The sequence below is a fragment of the Clarias gariepinus genome, chromosome 5 (genome assembly GCF_024256425.1).
Source record: "Clarias gariepinus isolate MV-2021 ecotype Netherlands chromosome 5, CGAR_prim_01v2, whole genome shotgun sequence".
NCBI classification, from domain to species: domain Eukaryota; kingdom Metazoa; phylum Chordata; class Actinopteri; order Siluriformes; family Clariidae; genus Clarias; species Clarias gariepinus.
The window spans coordinates 18,895,986-18,923,897 of NC_071104.1; the positions used below are offsets into that span (position 1 = coordinate 18,895,986).

The 27,912-nt window shown below is 38.7% G+C and overlaps 1 protein-coding gene across 3 annotated transcripts in view; it reads left to right on the top strand.

Annotated features, from left to right (window-relative positions):
- Positions 1–678: 678 nt before the first annotated feature.
- The window catches only part of myo16 (myosin XVI), a 132,141-nt gene continuing 104,907 nt past the window's right edge, over positions 679–27,912 (top strand). For 2 of the 3 annotated variants that reach the window (XM_053496129.1, XM_053496131.1), the window contains exon 1: positions 17,160–17,336. In XM_053496129.1, the coding sequence (XP_053352104.1) occupies positions 17,309–17,336 (28 nt within the window). In that variant the 5' untranslated portion in view covers positions 17,160–17,308. Of the gene's footprint in view, positions 791–17,159; positions 17,337–27,912 lie in introns of those variants that run through there. The other variant, XM_053496130.1, reaches the window with a different exon arrangement.

Consider the following 27,912-nt stretch of genomic DNA (forward strand, 5'->3'; position numbering starts at 1 on the left):
TGTTATTGGTCTCATCTCTCATGTACTCCTGTTTGTCTCTCATGTTTCTCCTGGTCTTCTCTGTGCAAATTTTTAACCAATCCAGTAAAGTGTATTTCAGCTGTTGTGTAGAGCACTATGAGAGAGGGAGTGGGAGTGACATAAAAACTGATGAGTGCAAGAAAACATAGATTAAGGGATACAATGGATTTGTGCATGTGTGAAAGGGAATTTGCTTTTGTGGGAAAAAGAATGTATCCACACACACAGACTCTCTCTCTCTCTCTCTCCCTTACACACACCTAGAGAAACATTAAGATCCCTCCCTACATGCTCTAAGAGCTTTCTTTGATTTTAAGGCATTGCTCTAGGAATCCAGGAATTTGCAGGTGATGCAGTCCACATGTCCCATGAGAATAAGAGGTAGGAGGGTGTGTGTGTGTGTGTGTGTGTGTGTGTGTGTGTGTGGGAGGGGTGAGAGGGTGGGACAGAGATATCAGAAGGACTCGCCCAGACAGCCCAAGCACGCCGCTCCGGGTTGCCATGGTAACACCGAACGAATGAATGAATGACATCATGGCGACTGGGAGGTGAGAGAGTGTGAAATTGATTTGGTGGAGAAAAGCAGAGGCGTACGCAGACGCACGTTTTTCTTCATCACTCGTGCATGCCTCCTCTCTCTCTCTCTCTCTCTCCCACTCTCTCTCTCCCACTCTCTCTCTCCCACTCTCTCTCTCGCGCGCTCTCTCTTACTATCTCAACACTCCTTGCTTCACCTTCTCCTTCTTCTTTTCTGAGGACGGGATCTCTGGTATGTCACACTCTTTTTATCGTCCCTTCATGTGTTATGTCTCAGAATTATTTTTGTCATTCCCAGGTGGAGTTCTTTGACCCTCCTTTGGTGTTATTAGCTGTGTCTTTAGAACCAGATACTCATTATTGTTGACATGTATGGTTTGAGCATGAACGAGTGTATGGATAAAGTGTGAGAGTGTGCATCTATTCTAAGCTATGTATGTGTATGTACTGTAGCTACCACATATGCAGTCGGGTCAACTCTATGTGTAACGTTGTCTATGTAGTGTAAGGGTGCGTGTGCAGGAGTACGAGTATGAGCAATTCAGTTTGAGTTTCTAATGTGCATGGAAATGCACATTTGTTCTGCTATTGCTCTCCTTTTCTGTCATCAGTCTCAGCATGTTAACAATCTGTCCAAGGTCGCTGACATGATGATGACAAATGGGCGCCTAGTCACCGCCTGCACTTGTGAGATTAAGTCTCTAATGCTCATCTGGACTTGAACCAAGTGAAACCCCATTGGTGGTGACCACATGGCTGTTTGTGTGTGTGTGTGTGTGTGACTATGCTTGATATACATGTACAGGTGTGGTTGTGTGTTTTTTTGGTTTACTCACCGTGTGCATGATTGATTCCTTTAATATGAACTCACCATCTTCTCACATATTGTTTAAGCATCACTGTGTCAATGCCATGTGTAGGATATAGAGGCTTGTGTGTGTGTGTCTGGAGGAGGGGTGTGTATAAGATTTAAATTTATGGAGGTCTCCTTTAATGGAATGTTTCGTGTTTAACCAGGGTTGTGCTTTCTCCCAGGCGCTATGTATATGCGCCATGTGTGATTGATGCCAAAGTGACCTGGTGACCTTTCCCAGACATATAGTGAACAAGGGTTAAAGGTCAGGATAGTAGTATTTTAATTGGAAGCTCGGTGCAGAAATATGCGTGTGCTGATGGTCTGTGCGCTCGCAGCAGATGCTCATGCTTTATTTTTCCACAAACAGGTCCATTTTCGTATCTTTGCAAGTCGGCTTTCCGCTGAAGATCTGCATATTAGCAGGAACAAGATCAGCGATTCCACTTCAGCGCAATCAATTATTCATCTTTCTCATTATGCATCTGGGTTCATTAAGCTGCTCATTTAAATCTATACAGATCGTCTCCGAAGAGGGCAGTCAGCTCAGACATGCATATTCCATACAGTCTAAGTTTGAGTGTAAGAATCTACTGATGTAAGAACTGACATTCCCGTCAGCTATGTGTCAGGCTCGGTTTTCCGCGCGATGCATTAAGGAGAAACATGTGGTTATTTCTACGGCTAGTAAGACTTGTCCATTTTCGAAAACTGAGACGGAATAATGAATACCTAATGAGTTGGAAATGTGTGTAGTTGCTGATTGAGTAGAGTGGGAAATTGCGCCGCTTAATCTGGCTGTGTGTAGCGCCTGACTGCATGGCTGTACTCTTGATGTGAACAGATTGCCCCCATCAGGTGGCTTTAAGGAATTACAATTGTGCTGTCTATTTTTACACTTCTCTCTCTCTCTTTCTCTCTCCATACAGAATAGTGTATTCCACTAAGAGAGTAGGTTGCTTAGACACGGGTTTGTTTACATCACAGAAGATGGAGCAAGTGTGTGTGTGTGTGTGTGTGTGTGTGTGTGTGTGTGTTTGTGCGTGTGTGTGTGTGTGTGTACATGAGTGTGTGTGTGTGTGTGTGCGTGTGTGTGTGTGTGTGTTTGTGTGTGTGTGTGTGTGTGTGTGTGTGTGTACATGAGTGGTTGTGTGTGTGTACATGAGTGGTTGTGTGTGTGTGTGTGTGTGTGTTTATAATCAGATCATCTGATGTGCACGTCTGTGTTCAGATCCTGCTTCCCTTGTACGCTCTGTCTCTGGGGAGAAATGTACTGCCACCACATGGCTCATCAGTGTTGTGTGTGTGTGAGAGAAAGAGAGAGAGAGAGAAAGAGACAGAGAGATATCTGGGCCTCCTGGCTCTAGGGATGTGTCCGTCCTGTTTCGAGACAGGAGGGATGAAAGCAATGTGTTAGACCATCTTTTGGCTATGTAATGTACATCTGGAGAGCACATTTGGACTGCTTCCAAAATTAGCGCTTTCATTTTTGCTTTATCGCATTTTTTCTAATATGAGAGACCTAATCCAAAGCTAAGAAATGCAATAAATCATGTTTGTAGCAATTTTGTAGAAAGAAAATGTAATAGTTAGAGGTTATATATATTTTCACCAACCTGTTTATCCTGTTTTGGTTTGGTTTAAGGAAGGAAATGATCAGGATAGATCACTGAACCATCACTGCTGAAACACACAAACATGAGGAAAACATGCAAAACTCTAAATAGAAAGTCACCCAGGGTCAGAATTGAACCCTGAGGATTGTGAAGGAAACTGTGTGGCTAAAACATGAAATTACCACTTGAAACCTTTTTTGCAGTTCATTCTCGGATTAGGGTGGCACAGTGGCGTAGTGGTTAGAATCATGGCCTTGCGTCCAGGTTCGAGTCCTCCTTGGGGTCTGTTTGCATAGAATTTGCATGTTCTCTCTGTCCTTGGTGGGTTTCCTCTGACTACTCTGGTTTTCTCCCACAGTCCAAAGACATGCAGATTAGGCTAATTGACATTCCCAAATTGGCAGCATGTACCCTTGTAACCTTCTCACTCTCCTGCAATAGGTGCCCCAAGGCCTCCGGCAACCCAGTACAGGATGGGCAGGATAGAAAATGATTAAGAAATTAGACACACAGTTACAAAAATAACACATAAGACACAGAACAAAATTAAAACATTTTCATAGAGACTACCTCTTTTTATTCAATGCCAAAAAAGTGAATCTCCCTGATTTCTTCCATATATTATCCATTTAAAGTTGTTTCCTTTGCTAATGTTTCATTTATCAAATCATTGATGGTGGACTTATATCAATGCTTTTATCACATACTTTAAAGCTGAATCATATCATTCTGTACAAATACTTCCTTGCTCACTTTGTTAATTTCTGTTGCTATAATTTCCCACATATCTTAACATATCATTTCCTTTACTTTTAATTAAGCCTTTACTTTCCAAAAGGTGGTGACAGAAGCAAAAATACTAGCCTGTAGTTCTCTACACGTCCTATACCTGAGAAACTGAACTGCTCTTTTCATATTCTGTTCAGGATGTACAGAACAACTTCAGATCATTTGTCTCTCGCGCTGTTCCTCCCTGTGATTCGAATGGGCATGAGCAGCTCGCTTTTCAAACAGCTGAGTGCATGAAGGCAATGTTTGGGAATGTGGTGACTGCAGTGGGAACAGCTGTGGGTGTGTGCACACACTCTCCTCAATGTGTATGAGAGATACAGAAACAAGTAAGAGTGATGTGTTACAGGACGCACCCTCGGAGAAAGGCGTCATTTGTAAGGTAAGCCAAGGACACAATGAATGTGTTATATGCTTATACTTACTGCCTTGTGTTTAACTGTAGTTGTTTATGGAAACACAGGCATTCTTCCATTTGAGTTGTGTTATTACACAGAGTCAGAGGTGCGGTGGGTGAAGTAAATGTTGCAGGATTTTATGCAGTGGAAAAATTGAGAAGTCCAAATGTTAGTCTTTGCTCTCTCTCCCTTTCTCTCTTCCTTTCTCCCTCTCTCTCTCTCTCTCTCTCTCTCTCGCTCCTGGCTATAACAGTTAATAGGCTATTAATCACTGATCTTTCTGTGTGATTTGTCCTGTGGCAAGTTGTGTCCTGTGGAGAATATGTGCACGTGTCTGGCTTTGTGGGTAACTGTGAATGTAAATGAGAATGCCATAGAGAACTCGCCTGACTCAGGAAAGAAAAAGACAAATCAAGACCAACAGATTAAAAACTTTCAGTTTTGCTTTATTTCACAACAGTTATGGCAGGGTCAGGACGTGAGGGCAAAAATCTTATATCCACTTATCCACTTGATAATGAAACAATTAAGGCTGAGGAATGTATTACATCATTAGGGCACAATGATGGTGTAGTATGAATAAGGGAGGGCATGTATTACTGATGCACTCTTTTTTAAAAAAATTAAATGTACACCTTACATTTATGTTTTTTATTTATGAAAGACAGAGGAGCTTAGCCCAGCTAGCCAATTAAAGGGATTTTTTTTTCTAAATCAAAATTAGCATAAAAGCACATTAACATAGGTATTTTTATCGTTTTTTATTTTGCTGCTCTGCAATTTATTGCTGAGAACATGAGTATTATGTAAGTAATAAGGGCCAAATTTCACAACGTTGTTCCATGCAGTACAGTACTGTATGAAGCTTTCTCTGAAACTACTTATATGGCTAACTGGAACTAGCCGTACCGGGAAAGAAACGAGTTTTTTGTTTTTTGAGATTTTGTAACTAATAAAGTACACCATACCTTTAAGAGATACCCACTGAACTTACCTCACTCAGACTGCAGAAGCTTCACATGAGCCTCCGCTGAACATAAAAAAAGCATTTTTGCATGGAACGAGGGTTGTGGAGTTTAACCCCAATTTTCTTACGTTGTATTCATGTTTGGGTGACAAACTTGACGATCAGTAAATAATATGTAGAAAGACTAAGGCCTAGGCTCAATTTTGAATTCTAAAGCTATCCGTTTATTACCTGCCTCTTCTTGTCTTAACACAGAAAGTCCAGCTCAGCTTACAACTGAACAAAAAGGTCTGAAGAAATGATTGTTCAACATTAATTTCGATGACAACAACACCTCATTTATAAATTAAATTGATGACAGTTACATCTCCAAGAGGGCAAATTGTTTGGGATTTATGTTTATATTTAAATACATTTTTATTTCACCTAGGTAGAGAAAGTAGTACATTTTGCTAAATGCCATTCAGTTGCTTTGGAAATGTCCTTGAACCCATTTTTACCAGGAATGGAAAGCTAAAATAGATTTGATCTTAACAGGCAACAAAAAGAATTCCCACATGTATACTGGTTAGCGAGCTAGCTGGCCATTTGCTAATGTAATAGCCTGAAGACAGGCAGCACTTTCAGTTGGCTTTTTCTGAAGGTTATATGTAACAGAAATCTTTCCTGCTGTCACATAATGACATGTTTGTGCTGTTCAGGTTTGCTGAAGTCTCCCAGTAGATACAGATACTCTGTGCTTTTTAAGTAGATAAACTTAAACATTTTAAGTATCTCTGGTCTAAAAGTATTTAGTGACTTTTTGCTCTTAAGAATTTGTATTAGCTTAATTAAAGTGTAGTCAACTAATTATTTAAAGTTGTGTTAATCTAAAATGTTGTATACACCATATACAGCTACAGTCCCAAGTTCAATGATATGGTTTGTGTTGTGTTAGTTTATTTAGTTTAAGGTTATTTACTAATGCATGGTAAAGCAGAAAAAGGATCCAGTGAAAATCCCCAAAATTGCAACATTAATTAAAGACGTTATTGCCCTAAACAAAGAAAGAATATGGCTGCTTCCTCAGTCTGTAAGGTCATACAGTAGGTAGCACTGCTGCCATACTGTACTGTTGTTTGCGGTGTAAGGTTTGATCCTTAGCATGGTTTACTATCCCCCCTGGCTACCTTTACATTACAAGCCACATTGTTTAATTGCATTATTTGTACGACAGTGATGACAGTTCACATTCATAACTACAAGTGATTTTTATATGACTCTAAGGCTAACGCGTCTGTCCTCTGAAATGGCACACATGCACACATCCACCAGCTGGGCTAAAACACATCATATTTATGCGACCACTCACCATTTCCAACAATGGAAGGTATTTTAGCAAAATGGATGCTTGGATGATAATAAGAAGTTAGCTGCTTTAGCGGATTTAGCAGCTTGTGCTAGCACTGGTATAAAATATATAAAGTCAGTGCTGACTCACGTCAGTCAGCACTCTACTCATGAGAAGAGACAAAAAGTCACAGGAATTCTGATACAGTGAGGTCAATAAGTATTTGATCACCCTGTGATTTTTTTTGCAAGTTCTCTTACTTAGAAATCATGGAGGGGTCAACAGTTTTTAGCATAGGTGCATTTCCACTGCGAGAGACAGAATCTAAAAAGAAAAATCCAGACATTACATTGTATGATTTTTAACAATTTATTCGTGAATTACTGTGTCAAATAAGTATTTAACCACTAGCTTATCAGCCAGATTTCTGACCCTCAAAGACCTGTTATTTTATACAGTATGATCTGAGATGAAAGTGACTCAGATCTAAAAAAAGCATTAGATTTATTTAGACAGCCATAAAAATATGATCTGTGTCACATCAGAGTAAATTGGATTTGCGTCCCTTTAGGCTGGTAATATGAACATAGCCTCTGACATGCAGATGAGTAAGGCATAGCCAGCTGTATACTGTACACTAAATATAAAACAAAATCTACACAAATTTAAATCCTTATTATTACTAGCATTGTTCCCACAACTTGAAATAATAATTTCCGTACTAAAAGCTAACAAAAAAATCCTAGGTGCAACAAGTCATTAAAAAAGTTGGAGAGACTTGAATAATTTACAGTATAAATTATCTGCTTTCTTTAAGCGGCTTTGACAAGGAACCCTATCTGACAAAGCAATACTCTGCTGTTTCTTTTATCTATTTTGAAGGTAGAATGTAGAGAATTATGAAAAAAAAATCTCTCCAGATGTCTGTAACAAACATGTCACACATTCGGTGAAACATTTATTTATATTTATATCACTTTATACACTCAGAAGACAATTCATCAACATTATTTCGCTCTCTTTGTGGTGCTATAGCAGTAACTGAGAGAAGCTGATTTACTTTAGCCTCCAGGTTCTCTGAGCCGGAGTGGTTAGTTTTTCACAGTTTATATGAAACATGCTTGCCAAAGGCTCTTTTTTTTCTATTCCCTCTATTCTTCCTGGTTATTTCACATTCTCCATTCTCTCTATGTCTCTCTCTCTTAAACACACACACACACACACACACACACACACACACACACACACACACACACACACAGTGATGAACTGTTTCAGAAGGTCTGGATCATGCTGAGTGATCACCGTACCCTGTGTAATCACATCGCTGGCTGCCTGGTGAGCTGGTGAGTGGGTGTGATGGAGTGGTGTAGTAGGAGTGTTTATTAAACATTCGCTGCAATAGCAGCTCAAACAGACCTGCCTTCAACTTAGCTGGGTTAATTAGTATCGTTGATGCTTTAGTTGAGACCCCGAGACAAGAGTCGAGAGTCAAGTTGAGACCTGGATTTTCAAGAAATTCTGTGAGTTATGTGTTGGATGGTCGTGCATGGCTGTATACAATATATCTACAGAATGGGTGAAAATTAACTAGGCAATATTTAATTTAATTACTATCTTTCAACGACGACTTAAGACGCATCTGTTTTTCCAGTACTTGGACTAGCCTATCCAGGAATGGCCTCCAACCAGTTTAGATCTCACGCCATTAATTTTTTTTTTCCTGTGGGGCTATGAAAAGGAGGAGGTGTACAGGACAAAGCCCACTGCACAGGACTTAGAGGCACGGATTCAGGAAGTTCACAGCAATATCCCAAACAACCTTATTTAGAAGACTGTGCATTTCATCCGCGGCCACTTGTGCCTACATTGCAATTTCAAGATTTGCTTACATTTTCCTATGTAATAAAGTAAATGTACATGTACAATTCGTATGGACTTTATTACCAGTTGTAAATGCCTAGTTACTTTTTACCCAACCTGTATATGTTTCTATATCTACTGTACAGTACACATAGAAATGCAAGAACTAAATAGTTTTATGATTAATTGTATGCAGCATAACTTTTTACACTCTCTGAGCAAGCAAGGGTTATCTCAACAAGTTTTCAAACAGCATAATGACGTCATTCAGAAAGCCCAGGTCAAGCAGGTCATGGCTTTAATGATCTTTTAGTCTATAATTCTGCTAACAGTAGAAAGCGCTATTTCATGAGTGATAACTATTTGTCTTTGGGACTGTCCACTCTTTGTCCATTATTATTATTATTATTATTATTATTATTATTATTATTTAAATTCTATTTTTTTATGTCTGCCTACTTGGAGATGGGTATATTCCAATCTGAAAATAAGAAAACAAACAGTAGTCATAACCAATGGCAACAAATGTTGGTTCACACAGTTTATTATAAAATCTATTTGCCTTCCTTTGTATCCATGATATATGTATATATTTGGGTTCTTCAGTCAGTAGCACTGTTCTGTTGGCAGAAACACATTGTTGAGGGAGGACAAAGAAAAATTGTTTGGCCAGACTTTGAGCGGCCTGGAATCATCGCCACTTTTTACAACTGTTGTGAGCAAAACAAGCGTTGCAGAACAGACTATATACTGAACCTTGAGGCAGATGGGCTACAACAGCAAAAGAACACATCAGATTCCGATGCTGTCAGCCAAGAACAGGCATCTGACAAGTTTTTTTTTTAACAACTGTCCAGTTTCTGTTCTCACAGACAAATGTCAATGAGTACACCCTGTCCTGCACGTTGTAGTATTTCCCACTAGAACACACTTGATTAGCTAATCAGCAAATCTACAATTAAATGGGTGTGTTGGGAGCAGGAAAACTGTGATAGGCGGACTGTGAACTGAATCTGTAGGGTGAACAGGGGCTTATCCACAACCAGGTTTTGAAAACTTGTGAGTAAGGATATTTCCTATAAACAAAATTGCATCAACCTATTTTTAGCCCATAATCAAAATGCTTTGGTTGTGAGAATGACTGGAAAGTCAGTTGTCATGCAGCAGTTGTCTTTCAATATATTTATTGTATAGCCTGCATTTCACTGAGGTTTGCATACCAAATATTACAGAAGTACTTACACAGTAGGGAATAAGGCATGTAGTTATTAGTGTGCGTGTGTGTGTCTGTGTGTGCGTGTTTGTGTGTGTTTGTTTAGGCATGAAAATCCCCTGGAATATGTAGAAAAAACAAAAAAAACAAAAAACTGCAAGCAAGATTGTCCTAGCAACACAGCATTTAGGTTAGAAAAAGGTTATGGGTAAAATATTTTCGTTGTAATTACTGTAAGTGTACACATTTCTAATTGCAAATAGGTAATTTACCTATAGAAAGAATATATTCATATAGTACATGCATATAGTATCTGTGCATGAACATTTTTATAGGTAAATTATATACGATCATGTTCAAAAGTTAGTACTTCCCTTTTTAAATAAACATACAAATAACTTGATCAGAGCAAATCTTTAGTAATCAGTATTAGGCAAATACATATACTGTATCATATAACTTTTTTTTCACTGTGTAATTTTTTCTTTAACAAAAATGAAGCCAAAAAGAAAAAAGAACTGTGGGCAATACTGCAATACTGTGTACCCTCTTACAGCTTCAACAGGATTTAAAAGGGTAAGTTGCAGCCAGGTGTTGCTAATCATCAGCTTCTGATTAATTGATCATCAGCAGGTGTGCAGGCCACTATAAAAGCAGAAGTTTTGGTTTGCTGGTCTAGAGCATTCAGGTGTGTGTTAACATGAAGAGGGAAAAGAACATGGGCAATTGTCTTAGATCATTAATTGTTGTAATTTTTTTTGTTTTGGAAAGTATTAGAAAATCATTTGCGAACAATTTGTAATTCATTATTCTACAGTAAGAAAAATTATTCACGTGACAAGTATTTAAAACAGTTGGCGAGTCCTGTATCCAGTAGTGGACATCCCAGCACATTCACCCCAAGGTCAGATCATGCAATGCTCAGAGAGACAGAAAAAAAAAAAAAACAAGGGCCACATCTCAGCTTCACTGAGCATCTAAATGTTAAAGTCCATGACAGTACAATTAGATAAAGACTTTTAAAGGAGGTTGCCAGGAGAAAGCCTCTTCTGTCTAAAAAGAACATGGAACCATTATTGAGGTTCGCATCTGAACAAAGCACAAGACTGTCCTAAAGACAAACGAGACCAAAGAGGAGTTGTTTGACCTTAATGCCAAATTTAAATACACAACCATACACAGATTGATATGCAGTGAAATGACTAAAAGCCAGTGCCATGTTTGCTGAAAAACAGGATAATCTGGGCTTTGGGTGAATCCCCCAAAACCTCTATTAACCTGAGCAAACAAGAATGGGCTCAAATTCCTCCACAATTAGTCAGTGAATTATTAATTCATGTTATTGCGCTTAAATGCAGATTTACAAGCTATTAAATTATGGGGGGAGTGGGGGTACTTACAGTAGTATTGCCCACATGTTTTTGTTTTGCCTTCTTTTTTTCTAAAAAAAATAAATAAATAAATAACAGATGATTTTTTAAAATAAAAATGTAAAAAAAAGTACACAATGTTATGTGTTTATGTGTTACTACCCTTAGTATAAAAGTACAGTTCTAACCTTTGAATATAACTGTATTTTTTTAGATTAAATGTGTAAACCTATATGTATACTTGAATTTCACAAAACCTGGTGTGTGTGTGTGTGTGTGTGTGTGTGTGTGTGTGTGTGTGTGTGTGTGTGTGTGAGAGAGAGAGAGAGAGAGAGAGAATACTGAACCATTGTCACAACTGACATCCGTTCCTCTGCATTACTCAGAATAGCATGGTGGCCTTTGGGGTGCTCACTAAAAATAATCTTATTCTCTCTTTACCTCTGCTAGCAGCATAAAAGCCATTGCTAAATGCCAAAAAAAAAAAAACATTCTCTGTACATTATAGACCTTGCGTACACAAGGATCATAAACTGAGAATATCTCTAGGATTAATTGAAAAGCAGGTAAAATGATTTAAATAGGCATATTTGCATGTTGTTTTTGTTGCATAAATATTTACAGTTACAGTGACCTAATTTTAATATGCAACAAAAGCTGGAGCTTTGAGTGGGGTCCTGATTTCTGTCTGCCAGCGCTCATCATAAATGCACTCACACATAAACAGTGTTATAGAGTAAAATAAATACATTTCCATAATCCTTTTAAAATGTACATGTGCATTTTTTTTTTAAAGAGAGACAAATGTTGTGGCCACAGAGATTAATTTCCACTCTTGTAATGCATGCAATTTCATTAGCCTAATTCACTTGCAGAGTTTTAAGACTAATTTGGTTTATGCAACTGTTGGGTGAAAGAGTGAAATTATTGATCTGCATTAAACAAAGAAAACAACTAAAGAGATTTGAAAATTACTGGAATTGGGTTAAAAACATTCCAATGCATTATTAAAATTTGGGAGGATATTTCTGAAGCATTAACTTTAAAAATGTGGTTGGAAAAAAAGTTTTGGTAAAGATGAATCATGAAAAGAAGAGCAGTAGAAATCACAGATATTTTTAATTATACTGCATATCATTCAATCATAAATCTTAAAATAAATGTACATAATGTAAAAATGTATTAAACCACAGGATACTATATCATACAATATTTGCCTCAGGGGACATTAGGGGTAAAAGGGAGTGAGTGATTAGACACTGCACTTGCATATGACTATAACCTGCTGCATGCTTCTTTTTGATAGGGACAGAAGTGTATCTTCTCTATCATCAATACATTAAGAGCCTTGTACAAAATATAAAAATAAAAACAGCATGACAGAGTTTCCGGGGCGAATAAGTTGACATGTAAGCTTATACATCATATGTACAGTTGTGGCAAAATGCATTGAGACAAATGCGACGTCCCAAATTTTTTAAAGTAATGACAATCAAAATAATAATAAGAATTTCTTATTTTATGCAGTGAAACTGTAGTAGTATGAAGTCCTTTATTCATCAAAACCTGCTGGATCCAACTAGCATAGAGCCAAAAGGATGTCTATAGTACTCTGGTATCACTTGCTCAATCTATGCCTGCTTGATTGCTTCCTGAAATAAAGTTCAGAATATAATTTCATGACTGATACTATCTTTTTTGCAGTTTTCTGTTGGAGTTAGGTCTGGAGATGACCCAGGCCAAGACTTCGGAAGCAGAATGCTATTTTCACATAGCCAGTTTCAGTTACTTATCTTCAGCCAGATGTACACGAACATATGTTGTTTTAATACATTTGACCACCATTGCACAATCTCTGACAGCTGTTGGAAATGAAATTGGTTTTAATTTATAGAAGTATAACTATACATAGTGGTTGGAACTGTTGCCTTGCACCTTCAGGCCCTGGGTTTGATTCCCACGTCGGTCTGTGTGCATGGAGTCTGCATGTTCTCTGTGTGCAATGGTTCTGTTTTTTTCCCACAGTCCAGAGACATGCCGATTGGTTATTTGGCATGTGTGCCTTGTGATAGATTGGCACCTCTTCCAGGATGTACCCTGCCTCGTGCCTGAGTGCCCTGGGGTAGGCTTCAGGCTTAATGGAACACCCGCCATGTGTACTTTGTTAATACAGAAACGATAATGAACTAGAATAAGCTAAATAAAACAAATCTTTTTAAATCACTTTTTTTGAAAACAATTTTTTTTATTTTTATTGGTAAACATTAGTAGAATAGCTTTTTCTAGTTTATTATTGTTTCTGTACTAAGAAAGTACACATGGTGGATGTTTCATTAATTTAACTGTAAATTATTAAAACATGCAACATGCAATTTTTTGCCCAAATTGAATAGAGGAATAGAACAATTCTAGGTGACTCATTATTTTCCTTTAACAGTATAACTTTTTTTTGTGTGTGTATTTTTTTGTTTGTTTGGTATTAACTATGAATTAAGATCCAATTGCTATGCACCCTGTGGACTTGAAGATCTTTAAATATAATTTCTCCATGTGAAACCCAATCAGATGAATAAACAGGGCAATTTGTTAACTGACTTAACAGTAGTTCTTGGACTGATAGGTAAGGTGTCTATAACATGCACTGTGTCTTACGGGAACCATTTGAGTAATGAGCAATGACTTCCTCAAGTGAGCCCTGGGGAAGCATGAACTAAATGGCTAGTGTTATTAATGACCAGAAGATGACCTTTTTATCTGTGGATCTCCTTTTCATTATGCTAAAAGGAGTAATAAATGTCTATAACATTTGTGGTCCAGATGCTTGTGCTGGTCATGCTTGGAGTTAGTGATATATTTCAGTCCTCCTGAAGGGCAGAAGTGTTACCTTCCCCCCCATTTGAAGTCACTTTATATTTATGTATGTGATGAAGGGTAAGGATACAACTCTGTTCCTATAGCATTAGTCAGTGGGTGAGCTCACTTAGCTGTGCCTACCTTTAAAAAAAACCTGATATATTTTCTAACTTTTTTTGCCATTGCAATATTTTTTGCTTTTATGCAAAATTGAACAATAAATTTGCAAAATGAATACAATAATTAAATACAAAAATGATTTTAGGAATAAAAAAAATGAACAGAATGCTTAAAAGGTCCCGGGATCTCCACTATGATCTCTCTAACGCTGTCCAATTTTAATCGATATTCTGTCCAGAAGCATAGTCCTTGAAAATTGACAGCCATTGTTACATATTCATTTCCCAGGAGTGTGTAAGCCCTGACATTTGTGCTATTTTCACAGGCTTACCTATATAAATAGACAACCCTTTTTTCCTCACAAGTCATCCTCAGATCCTTTTTTTTATTACCTTTTTCTACTCTGGTGTTTAGCATAAATAAGAATATCATTGTTCTACTTTTTACCTCGTTTACAGGGGAACCCTCCCATGATTTCTGTCTTTTACTTAAAGCTTGGAGAAATATTTAGCAAGGATGAAAAATGTCTCTATTCATTTTGTTTCAGTCACAGTAAAATTTCTTTTTGACCCGCCAACCTTTCAGGGCTGAGTCTCCAGAGGATGAAACTGGGACAGGAGCTGACAACTCCCTGCCTCTCTGGCTTTATACATCACCAGGTGTGTGTGTGTGTGTGTGTGTGTGTGTGTGTGTGTGTGTGTCATTGCTAGTTTATTGCTGCAGGGGGTCTGATTGTAGCACAGGTTGGGGAGAGGGGAGTTTCAGCTCTTGCAGTGATCCAGAAAGGTTGTTGATGATCTATAAGGCATGACCTTGTGTAAATATCACATTGTACAGTAAAGGTACAGTATAATGTTCACTGACATACTCATCTTCTCTCTCTGGATCCCCATCATCATCAGAAGACAGTTTCCTGCAACTGTCTTCTGTTTACCCGGAGATGTCTCTATTATTTTCATGCATTGTTTTCAAATCTAGAATCTTATAAGCAATTAAGCAATATTTTCATCCTTTGAATATAACACAATGCTGTTTTACATCCTGTTTCTTATACCAATGGTACCTTCTGGGTTTGACCTATATTTCATTAATTAATTAAATCATTCTTCTGTACTGCTAAGTCTGTACAGGGTCGGGGAGACAAAAAGCCTAATCCAGGAGACTTTGGGCATGACACGGGGTACACCCTGGACAGGTTGCCAACCATCGCAGGGTTCTTTATTTCAACTTTTATAAATTTTAAATCCACGATTAAATAAATTTATTTAATATTTCTCAAATCATCTCTTTCCTTTTTTCTCTCTCTGAAGTCTATTTTTATTTTTAGCAGTTTTCTTTTATACCTCTCCATCTTTGTGGTAATGGTAGGATAGATTTATTCTGAGTGATAGTGGATCACTTAAAACAATGTATGACATACGAGAGACTAATACACAGTTTACAACTCTGAAATGGCTTTCTGGCCCTGCAGAAGGTGGGACTGTAAAGATCAGGCATCAGTCAATGGCAGACCACAATCTGGGTCAGTTCTATCTGGATTCTGATGCTTTTCTGATAAAGGAGAATAATTAATATAGCGCTTTTCCCTTCGACATGGGTGTGGCTATTCACATCACTCAACAGAGGCAATCAACATGATAGTTTACAGTGGACAGTGTGGGCAGAAGAGAAGTGAAAGCATGACAGAGCATATTTTCAGAATATGAAACTTGAACCTTTAAGGATAAACAGCAAATCAATAATCAATATATGTTTATTTTTATTTCCTGTTGGAGGTTTCAAATAAGTTTGTCTTCAAAACTGTGAAGCTAATAAAAAGCAATAATTTGAAGCTCCATTATGAGACAAAACACGTGTCGTTTAGCAAACATCTCCACAGTGGTCGGAGGTTAGGGCGTGTAAAATTCAAGCGCCTGGTAATACAAAGTAACCAGAGTCCTTTCACATTTATTTACACCCCAGCAGATTGGTGAAAGATTTTTGTTTTCTACTGCAAGGAAATATACAAGGCCATCAATGATGAAACTGTCCATACAGTATGTTTAACGTAGTTAATGTAAATTGATATTGATATATTGATATTTTTTTTATAGAGGAATATAGAGAAATCTAAATCCTAACACAAACCTGAAATTTGGACCTTGGCTTGTAGAAAAATGTATTGACCGGATCTTCTTAAAGTTCAATTCAATACCCCTGGTATAGACCCTGTATTTCCCCACTTACAACCAATAATAACCACCAAAACCACCACCAGTTAGCAATTTCAAATGGGGTGGTCTTCTCATATACACTCACTCACTCCCTCATCGTCGATTGCGCTTTATCCTGTATACAGGTTCGCTGGGCCGGGAGCCTATGCCAGGAGACTTAGGACATGATGCGGGGTACACCCTGGATGGGGTGCCAATCCATCGTAGGGCACATACACACACTCACATACTTATTCACACACTACGGGCAATTTGGGAACGCCAATTAGTCTAATCTACTAAAGGTACAAGGCAACAGTGCTAAACACTAAGCACATACACAAACTGCCAATTAAACCTGTTGTTTTGTAGCCTAAACCTTTAGATGCAGATGAGAGCCCCTTTCATACTTACACATACAGTACACTCATACTGTACACACACATAGACAACACACTTCAGGCCCTCAGTTAGCGGAAGATGAAGGTTGTCATGGTTGATCGCTTGCTGGTAAATGGAGGTCAGTATATCATGGCTAATTTGTGGCTGGTGAAAGGTAGTTGTCTGCAAGTTAAGCTGTGAGGATTGCAGGAGCCGCACTGCAGCACCAGATTCTCTCTCTTAATTTCTCGCTCTCTTCCCACCTCCCTCAAATCCCTCTTTTCATCAAACCTCCATTTTTATTCCTCTCTACTCAGTCCTATTCTTTTCACAACCATCTTCAGTCCTCTCTTTCTCTCTACCATGCTTCAATCTCCCCCTCTCTCTCTCTCTCTCTCTCTGTGTTTCCTTGCTTTTCGTTGGTCTCACACGGGAAGGTGTGTGAGCGTATAAGCGCGTGCGCCAGGCAACGCAGAGGTGTGTGGCGGCTGCGCGCGTCCGTGATAGAAGGAGCGAGGGGGGCGTGTTCGCGGTCGTGGGCAGGGCTTACGGCGCGTCACTCAGCGGCATTACGGCAGCACGTGCTGCGGTCATGGTCGCGCGGAGGAGCGGGGTTGAGCAGGGGAGGCGACGCTGCTGCATCCTGACGCCGAGGACGAGAGGGAATCAGAGGGAGAGAGAGACAGGCAGAAGGCGCACGAAAAGCGGCTCTGCAGCTGAATAATGCACACGGCGGTGAAGGCGAGCTAAGCGCTGCATTGTGCCGGTTTGTAGCCTGTCGCTCCGGCGCCCTGACGAGGATAACATGTCACACTACCGCTTCATCAAATGCTGTGAGTACCGCGCCACTTTCCCCTGCATGTCCTCACTTTGGCAATGATGTCATCGCAGCGAGCGAGCGCGCGCCTTGCCATCCTGCAGAGGATTGATGTATGGTTGTGCGCGCGCATGTGTGTGTATGCTGTAATCATTGTGACCGAAATAGAGGCTTTATCTCTCTCTCTCTCTCTCTCTCTCTCTCTCTCTCTCTCACTGTCTTTTTTGCACATAGTGCATGTTGCTATGGAGTGTGTGTGTGTGTGTGTGTGAGAGAGAGAGAGAGAGAGATGCAGGATGCGGCAGCCATGTAAAAGTTGAGCGCTGATTGCGGCAGGTGTGAAGAGATCTCTCGTGGGAGTCTGGGGAACTTCGGGGAAACAGTGTGACAGTCTGACAGTCACGGCAGGGTTTTCGCACGTTGGTATGTGTGTGTGTGTGAAGGAGAGAAGGATGGAACTGACATGAAAAGAGCGTGTGATGGAGAGAGAGAACAGAGGGATGCTGAAAGAGAAAAGGGATTTGCAGAGATTGTTTGAGGCACGGCTGGATGAAAGGAGGCTGTTAAACTCGTCCATTTACTCCGCCTGTCTTTTTATCTGCATTCACAAAACGCACTCCTTCATCTCTGCTTCTTACAGCTTGACAGGTTGCTCGTCAGAGCGCGCGCACGCACGCACGCATGCACGCACGCGCGCGCGCACACGCACTTGTGCTGGTCTTCCACTGACACATTATAATGTATAATTATTAATTCTGTGTCTACACAATAATTTAACACTTATGGCTCTTTTAGTGAAGGATATTTAAAAAAAAAAACACGCTACACCTATGAAGAGCAGTCAAATGTAAAAGTTAAAGATAAATGTTGACATTTTGTCCTCACCAAGATATAAACACACACTAACACACTAACACACACACATACACATTAACAGATGGACCAATTATTCAGAGTCGTTCAGGCTAACATACTGAACTGCAATCATCCTGGAAGGATTGCTATGGAAAGAGACAGCAGTGCGTGTTTCACATGCCCACACACAGATACACACACAAATCTAAACCAGTGTAACTGAAAAACATGTTTTGGCTGTTCAAATAAAGTGCATTTTGCTTAAATTAAATTCCTGTGACTAAGTCAATTAGTCCCTCAGTATAAGTGTGACAGCCTGGGAGAACCTTGTTATACAGTATATTTATTACGATATGAAGTTTTGAAAACTACAGGTTCTTGTTTGCATGTAGCACAACCAGAAGTAAAGTTCTAGCATTCTGAAAGATTCTTTGGACAATGCAAGCATTTCTGTTAAAGGTCCCATTCCGACCAAACCACAGAAGCATCACTGCCACATCATTTTTTTCTTCTCTCTAATATCTAGATGAAGATTCTCTTACTCTTTCTCTCACTCTTTTTCTTTTCGAATGTTACCTGTTCGGTTCACTTGTTTCCTCTCTCTCTCTCTCTCTCTCTCTCTCTCTCTCTCTCTCTTTCTCTCTCTTTCTCTCACTTACACATACTGTACACACTCGCATCCTGTGTGATTGGACAGCTTGGGACTCGTTTACGTCCAGTGCCAGAGACAACCTGAAGGAGAAAAGACAAGGTCGCACAGTCAGGTGCAGAGCCAGCAGAACATAGACTGGACTGTGTGTGTATTTGTGTGTGGTTTGGTTTACAGAGTGTGCAGTAGACAGAGTGATGGATTTGCCTGCTTTGCATTTATGGGGTTGTAAGCAGTAAGAGAATACACGAGGCTCAGACTCACTGTGTGGGTGTGTAATTGTCAAGCAACGCTTTATTTCAGCAGGATAGCACACTCATCCAGCTTTATGTCTCTCTGTATGTGAGTGTGTGTGTGTGTGTGTGGATCGTTCCTTGTGCAGATGTGTAGGAGATATAGGAAAGGTTAAAGCTCATGTGAAACATGAGTGTGTGTCTCTTCTGATAACGCTTCTTCCAGGATGAGTTCAGTGCAAAATATGAGCCTGAATGTCTGGGTATCCCAAGTCCATCTGCTGACATGTGTGTGTGTGTGTGTTTGTGTGTGTACAGTATGTGAAGCTAATAGGTTTCTGTTTATTCAGTCTGATTTAAGCATGTAACTGTTATTAATTTCATCCTGTGTAGGATATTTGAGCGTGAATCAATACCATACTACACTGGAGTATACTGAGCAAGAACTGTTGAGAAAAAATCATTTACAAGAGCTACCACATATTTCCTGTTTAGTTAAATAAAGAATCTCATGCTGAAAGGCTGCATACTAATACATATCTACTTCTTGGGCTGCGCAAAACGGGCAAAAAGGTAATATTGTGATATCGGTCATTATCGCAAATGCAATGTGCATAATAAACAAATTCCAGATGTGTGCAATTTTTTCATTTTTTTATTGCAAATCTAAACAGTGTGATACTTAGATTTCCATACTGTTATGTAAATGAGTACTTAATAAGAAGTGTTGTATGTTTTGTGATATACCGTATATTCATGCTATGTCCATTATTAACCTTTTACATTGAAAAGCCACTATGTTGGTGATAGTTAAGCTATTGTACATTTTTCAGGGCATCTTCATTACACAATGCCATGCTTCCCTGCTCAAAGACTCCATGTCTTATAAACCAGTTGTAGCGTCTGTGTCTGTGTCTACTAGTTATAAAACCACTCCAGCTGAGACTCGCATATAATAAGGACGGAGAGCACTGACACAAAAAGGGGAAGCTTGAATTAGTGTTCATTGTAGATATAAATGCAGTTTCATTAGGCTATTAATGATGTTACTTATCTAAATTCATATATGCCGTAACACCTCTGTAGCAATTGTTCAATTTTCTATAAGTCGGTTAGATGATTGAGGGTTAGCGTCACAGCAAAATCCAGATAGTGTTAAACAGGTAAATCCATACAAAAGCTGTGACCTGGCGAATAAGACTAGGAAAAATGACTGGGTTTGGCTTGGATTGACGTAAACTTGATTGGCATGGAATGGCTTGGTATGGCATGTTGTGGTATATTGGTTTAATTGGGGTTAATTCGTTTGGTTTGACCTGGGGTTGATTAGTTTGGCATGGTTTATTTTAACTAGGATTACCTTGGCATGGTTTAGTTTGGCTTGCCTTAGTTTAGTTTGGGTTGCTTTAGTTTGACTTGGCTCGGCTTGGCTTGATTTTGTTTGGCTTGTTTGGGTTTGGCTTGGCTTTGTTTGAGTTGAGCTGGATTTAGTTTTGCTTGGTTTAGTTTGGCTCGGCTTGGTTAGGTTTGGTTTGGCTTGACTTGGAATGGATAAGAATAACTAAATTGACAAAATTTTAATGTACTGGGTGGACTTTCACAATTGTTTCCAATCCTGGTCTGCACATTTTAGTGTTTTCTCAGCTCCCAGCACATCCAAATGAATTAGCTAATTACATGCCTTTGTTACATGTGGCAGAGCAGGTAAAACACAAAATATATACACTGTGATACACTGTGCTGCGGAATATGCAAGTTTGCAATTATGGAGAAATATTTAAAAAAAGAAGGTGACAGAAAATAAACAAGGAATGTGTTAACAGGGACAGAAAACACTGGCTAGATGCGGAAAGTGAAAACTGAAATGGGTAGACGGGGTGCAGAGTCAGCATCTAAATGTGTGTTGTGCTCTGCAGAGTAGACAACCCTAGCAGTGCATTTAGACAACTTGGAGGTTCCTCGAGGTATTTACTGTATGTCAGAATGGGAACAACCGGTGTGGATTGGCATCAGATCCAGCAGTGCATCAAGTCTTATCTGCAGTGAGATTTTTTTGTTCTGCTGAAAAGCATCTATGTAAAGATCTTTGAGGTATGCCACTATGAAGGCAGAGTTACAGAGAAATGCCTTGTCCCAGTATGCATTGTGTGCCAGTCTGCACTGTTCCACTACTCTACTGTCCTACATATCTGTTGCTTAGATATTGAGCACAGGGAAACACCCAGCATGAGCTAATCTTATTCTTTAGATTCTTTGGCTTACACCACTGTGTTATTGCATGTGTGTTGATTTTCCTTTCTATGCTCCATCTCTAAGACACGTTTTAGTTTTATTAATTAGCTTAGTCCCAGAAGTTGGGGGGGTCAGATGTGGACCTGAAAGGAGAAAGCTTTCCCCTTCTTTTGCCTGACATATTGCTGGAGGAAGCAAGTGGTGTGTCTTGTTGCTGATAATGGTATCAAATATCATTTTCTCTTCGGTAGGTTTGACTTTGTCATGCTTTATCGGCTTTGTGTTTAATTCTCAACTGCAGTCATCAGTGCTTACAGTGTTTGTGTATTGTTGTGTTAATTATCATTTATTAACAGTTATTACTAAGAAAAAAAGCAAACTCTGTTTTAAAGTTTTGAAAATGTGTAGCTGACTCACCCCAGTTCCCACAGAGCCTAGCACATTGGTGTCAGCCTCTATGGATAGTGTTATATAGAGATTTACAGTGGATAGCTAAAATTGTAGCGGTTAAAAGATCTCAGAGATCAATATACAACACAGGAATAATTCACCCAAATATGATAACCACATGATATTGCTACGGATGCAAGTGAATGTGAAATCTTATGTTTATCCAGGTTCAAATTTCTGCCAAACAAACGAGCACAAATTTGAGTGTGGAATGGGGGTATGAACAAATATGCACGGCGGGGAGCATGTCATGTAATCTCATATATTATACATTTAATTCAGACTAAACACACCCTAATGCATGCCGATGTTACAATGGTAGGTTATTCACCTGGATACCCAAGATCAGATAAACAGGAAGTGAGGAAAATACATTTCAAGGTTGCTGCAAATGAAAAGACAGATATTAAAGGTGTTTTTTTTTTCATTTGTTTAATCAGATAGAAAAACAAACTGCTTTCCAACATGAGCCCTGAGCTGCTAAAATATATGTATACTATTTATAGCTATTCATTTGAGATCTTGTAGCGCTGAGATTTTTCTACAGTCAGATTTTATTGAAGCTTAATTTGTACTGATAGTCAAGCCGCATCTCATCCTGAACAAATCCTTATTTAATGTAAACAAAACATGGAAAGAAATTAATCAGTTCCTAAAAAGCAGATTACCAAAATGATGAAACTGCAGTTAGCAGTTAAAAGGATTTAATAACTTAAAAAGCATGTGATAACTAGCCTGTCTGCCCAAAAGTCAGCATCTAGGACAGCACTTCATTTTGTATCTTGTAAGAAAATACATCTATTACTCTAAGGAAGAGTGCAGACTCTTGTTTACCAGTTATAGTACGTGGATACCCTAGGGTGGGGTGCTCCAATCAGAGATTTGAAGCTGACCCCTGATCACAGAACTCCGAATCGGCCAAAAATGATCACCGATTGCTGATCACAGGTGTGTGTGTGGGTTATTGGAATTGCTATTTAACATTTATTTATTGTGTAGTATTGTTTATTAATTTAGTATATATAGTAAATACTGTTTGAAAGACACACACAGTACACATACTGTACAGTCATCCTTTATTTATTGAAAGGCAACATATTAACTTATTTTTTTTAAGCAGATTATATTATAAAGAAACTGAAACAAACAGAATAGACTATGCTCAACTAAAGAGCAAAACATTCCCATTCTTTTACTATCATCAAGGCTTTCACAAAAAAATGCGACTCCCCACTATACTCACTTCTTATAACATGCAGCGCTTGAAACAAAGCTGTGTCAATAAATAACCAGCCAAAATTCTGCACTGAACGTTTTTAAGTAAACGCACACATCAGTCACTTTGTACTTGGAAATCAAATCATGGCTACTCATGATTATTATTAGTAAGCAGCGAGGGTAGGCATTTTTAAATAAATATTAGAATTTCTGCATTTTTTTTTTAATCCAAATGTGTGCAGCCTTACTGAATAGTCGCCTACCATCAGCCCGCATGCACTGAGTGGTAAGATAAACCGGGGCTGCCTCGGCCAGATCTGGGAACCGCTTTTTATTTCTCTCTTCATTATTATTTTTGTGAAAATGGTTTTAGTCTTTTTACTTTCTGCAGTGTAAGGCTCATGCTTTTTAAGCGTAGGTCAACTTAGCTACTCCCTTTGTGGGTATGTTTTCAAACTCAAATTATTCATGCTGTTGTTTCTTAACTTCTTTCTTAACCGGTAAATACGTTTTGTTGTGTTAAAACTTTTGGCAGACGTCGCCTCAGTTGGTTTAGAAAACAAACTTTGCATATTGCAAATCTTTTAAGGAGACTTGGTAATATTCCCAGACTGGTGAAGGCATGTTGATGTGGCTGTTGGCTATATTTTGCGTCATAACTATAGTATCAGTTTATGTGATCGGCCAGTTAAAAGACAAATGATCTGGAGAAATTAATTAAATCAACCTTGGTCTGCGAGTTGCGGGATGAGCAAAAATTGAAAATAAATTAAATTCAGTAAATGAGCGAGGTCTTGAAATATGAGCAGTATTTTGGGTAATCGTCTCCCATGCTCAGTCTCACTGCGCATGTCACTCGTCTAGTCAACATCTGTGCGCACATACAGTACTGTTTACTATAACACTTTGACTTCATGTGTACGCGTAAAGCATTTTTTATTTTCTGTGTCTGTGTGTAAGTGCACATGCTTGTGTGAGTAAGAGTCTTTATTTGGTAAACTGGTGTGTGCGTGTTTGAGAAGGTTGTTATACACAGTACTTTCTGGCTTTGTCGGTAAAGCTGGTGCGTGTCCGTGTGTGTGTGTGTGTGTGTGTGTGTGTGTGTGCGCGTGCGTGTTTGTGTGTAAAAGTGGTCCTACACAGTAGCCCCTTTCCTCCTCCTCTCCTCTCTCTGGTCTCAATCACAACATCCACAATTTTTTTTAAAGGGGCAGGATTATTTGTTTTACTTTTCTTTTTATTCTGTATGATTTTTTTGTATCAATAATCTTTTAATGATCAAGTTCCATGGTATGCAAAGTTGTTAAACCAGGCCTTTTTTTGTTGTGAAACATTCACTAAACTTTGTACTTAGTATTTCTTATGGTATTCTGCCTAACACTCCTGTAATTTTAGCCATTTGCACATACAGTACTGTTACAGCCAGTAGGTAGTAAGCAAAACTTGTGTTGCATCAACTGTTATATGGCTGCAGTGGGGAGCTGAAAGTGAAAACAGTGTCTCTGCCTCGAAGAAAAAAACCCTTTAGAGCAGATGTCTGTTTTTAAAAACACTGGAACTACCATTTTCCTTGTCTCTAATTTCTTTGCTTACAATATTTAGACCTTGTATCTCTGTGGTTTTTACTGATAGATTCAACTGTCCTACTTTTCTGTTTTCCATAGACAAGGTTGCCTATAAAGAGGAAATAGGGAATAAGGAAAGGATTACTGTGACAAACTAAAACTGTAATTGACCCAAGCTGACAGTTTAAATGCATAAAAACAGGTACATTTGAAATTACCTTAAGTAGTTTCTTATTGGCTGTTAATGTGAAAATGAGAAACACGACTGTGTCATTTTCACCAGAAATTTGGAAGCGAATGAAACAATACTCCATGGAATATCTCAGTCATTTTTTCAGACTCTTATTTGCTCCTAATCTCTGGAGAACCCTCTCTCAGTCAATTGTGTTTACACATCTGCTCCCAAATCTCTTTGCATTTAGGATTTTTCCTGCAGACATTTTTAGATTTAAGTTGTGGGGAGTGTATACTTGAGGTGTCAGTGCTCAGTGTCGCCCTGAAATTGGGTCATAAGCCTATTTGAGCTGCGCAGGGTGTGTATTAACCCTCCATGCACAGTCACAGATTACAGATTCCCAGCTGGTGTATCCGCTTTATTTTCATCTTTATTTTACTTTAGCATGATGTTGTACTATCTTATCTATATGTAGTGTTTGAAGCTGGTGTGACCTTACTGAAGTTTTCGTTTTTTCCTTTGAAACTTCTGTTTCTGACATGAACCCAGTCAAAGAGAACTGAAAAGGTCTCTTGCTTTGATCTAAATAAACCGTGGTCAAAAGAGGCATATGCTGCGGGGAGGTAAACAAATTAGCTTGGCCTTTTCACGGCTTATGTTAACTTCTTTGTCCTTTAGGCATCCGGTGAAACAGGTGAAAGAGGCTGGAAGTAGATGACTATCTGTCTCCTGGTGGTTAGAGCCCATAGCCATATCAATCTTCAAGCGTTCTTTCTCAGCTAGTGGGTGATAAGCATCTCAGTTCAGCTTTCTGTCTCAGAGACGGAAAATCAGGCTGGCAGTGAAGTACAGAGTACAGCAATGGTTTGACCTTATCATGACGTGTGACCTTATCAAGATTTGCCGGATCCAGCAGGTAGGGGCAGTCACTTTGGGAGAAGTGTGGATGGATTTGTTATTATTCGAAAGTCATTTTGGTCCGAACGTTGTCTCAGGAACTGGTATTGCTTTGCTATAGTCAGATGCACTGGATTCTTGTTTTAATAGTAATCTGTTAATACTGTACTACAGTATGTCTTATAAGAAAGCATAGTTTAGTTTTATTAGGACCAAAATGATTATAGTGATTATTTTGATCATCTTCATCGATTTTAGTGACAAAAAATATTTTTATTGCACTTTCATGTTTTGTCTTGTGGGTGCTCTTGGAGTTTTGAGAAAAATGCAGGCACTAAGCATTTTTTACCCTTTATCTATTTTTTTTCTTTTTTTATAAAATGAGCATTTGTGCAATGCATGGCTGTTTGATTTACTGTATATATGCAGCTCGTGTAAATCCTTGTGAGTGTTTCTCACTTATATATAAGCTCTCTAATTTGGCCATTATTCAAGTGTCATATTTTTGCTTTGTGTTCTGCTGGCGCTGAGCACTCATTTTCAACATTGGTTAATCATGTTCATTTAATTGTGTGGAAGCCAAAATCATGATCAAGATGATTAATTAATTAATAATTGATTAACTTTGATTGATTAGTTGTGCAGCCTTTAATTACTATAGTTATTTTTTTTATTATAAATCTAAAGTGCATTTTCCAATCAATCCGGACATCCATAATGTTTGCACAAACTCTTGTCCTTGACATCACGAGGCAGATGATCGATTGAATGGGAATTTGATTATAAATAGGATAAAATCAGGTCTTACACTTATGCTAAATGTATACGGTATAAAACTATCAGTGTAAAGAATTTTAAGATTTAACTTTATGGCAAACATGATACTAAATATAGATAAGTGTTGTTTCTGCCTTGAGGCTTTTTTGAAACTGTGAGCATAATTTGGTTATGGTTTCTTTTTTCCATTTCTCTCTATTTTATTTATCTTAGACATTGGCGTTGTTCTGTATGTTCAAACACATCCATGAATAAGCTTATATTTGACAAAATCAGGCGTTTTGAACAACAAAAACAAAAAAAATCACCAACTTTGGCTGTAGTGGTCCAGGACTTGGGGTCAGACAACTGAGCTGTAAAGTTTAGCACCTGGTTCATCACATTTAAAGAAAGCACAAGCCATATATCACATCAGTACATAAAGGAGGTTTATGGCTGTGCAGGGGCGAAATTGGATTACTTAAAGGTCTCAATTTACTCACTGTAATAAAGTGCCCTCCACACCATATTAGATCACATTGTCTGTTACGAGCACACTGAACAACACTCCACGGCCCGGGTGTTTACAGATTCATTTCGTGAATTTGAAGAGAAGTCCGGCTGACAGGCTTTGAATGCTTGATAAGATAATGTCAATGATCTCGATTAGGCTAAAAAAAAAAAAATACTCGCCTCATTTTGGGCATGACTAATCAACACAGTTCTCATATCCTTCTCCATAGCTAACCATAAAAAGCTTTGAAAAAAGAAGAAAAAAACAACAACATATTGAAAAGAAAAAAATATGAATGACAGAAGGCTTGCTTGGGCTTTAATGGCCACAGTGTTGCCAGTAGTTTTATGGCTTATGCACTGGCAGCAAGCCGCTGAATCAGAGAGAGGGAGAGCGAGACACACGAGTGGAAAGGCGATGTGAGTAAAGGAGAGGGTTTAAAGTAGAGAGAGGCACCTAATTTATCTACAAAGGCAGACTTTTGAAGCTACGGTTCCCCTGGCTGAAGGGCTTCCAGTGACCTGAATTATCTCAGTAATTACAAGTCTGCACACAGCCATGGAGAAGGAACACAGTGTCTGTTAGTTCAGACAACTTGCTCATAAAGAAAACTTTTTTTTTTTTTTTTTTTTTAAAGCCCGGCCTAAGGAAAGCTGATGGATGTGCACATTGTGATGACTCATTTGGCCCACCAAGGTCAAACCAACTTTCTCCAACCCATTATTTTCTTGCAGGTGTGCACTGTTTCTGTCCATCTTTTTGTCGTCTTTTCACTCTCTCTCTCTCTCTCTCTCTCTCTCTCTCTCTCTCTCTCTCTTTCTCTTGCTCGCTGTCTGGGTAAGGTGATGGGTTTATAATGTACTACGTGGCAGATCAGCTCAGTAGGAGAGATATATAAGCTGAAAGGGAATGACCGAGCAGCCTTGTGATTGCTGCAGATGAGTTGCTAAGCAGTCAGTACATCTCGAGCATTACAAGTTTCAATTATTCATTAAGATGAAAATGTAGATTTTACTGGAAATGGAGTTTTATTTATTTATTTATTTAT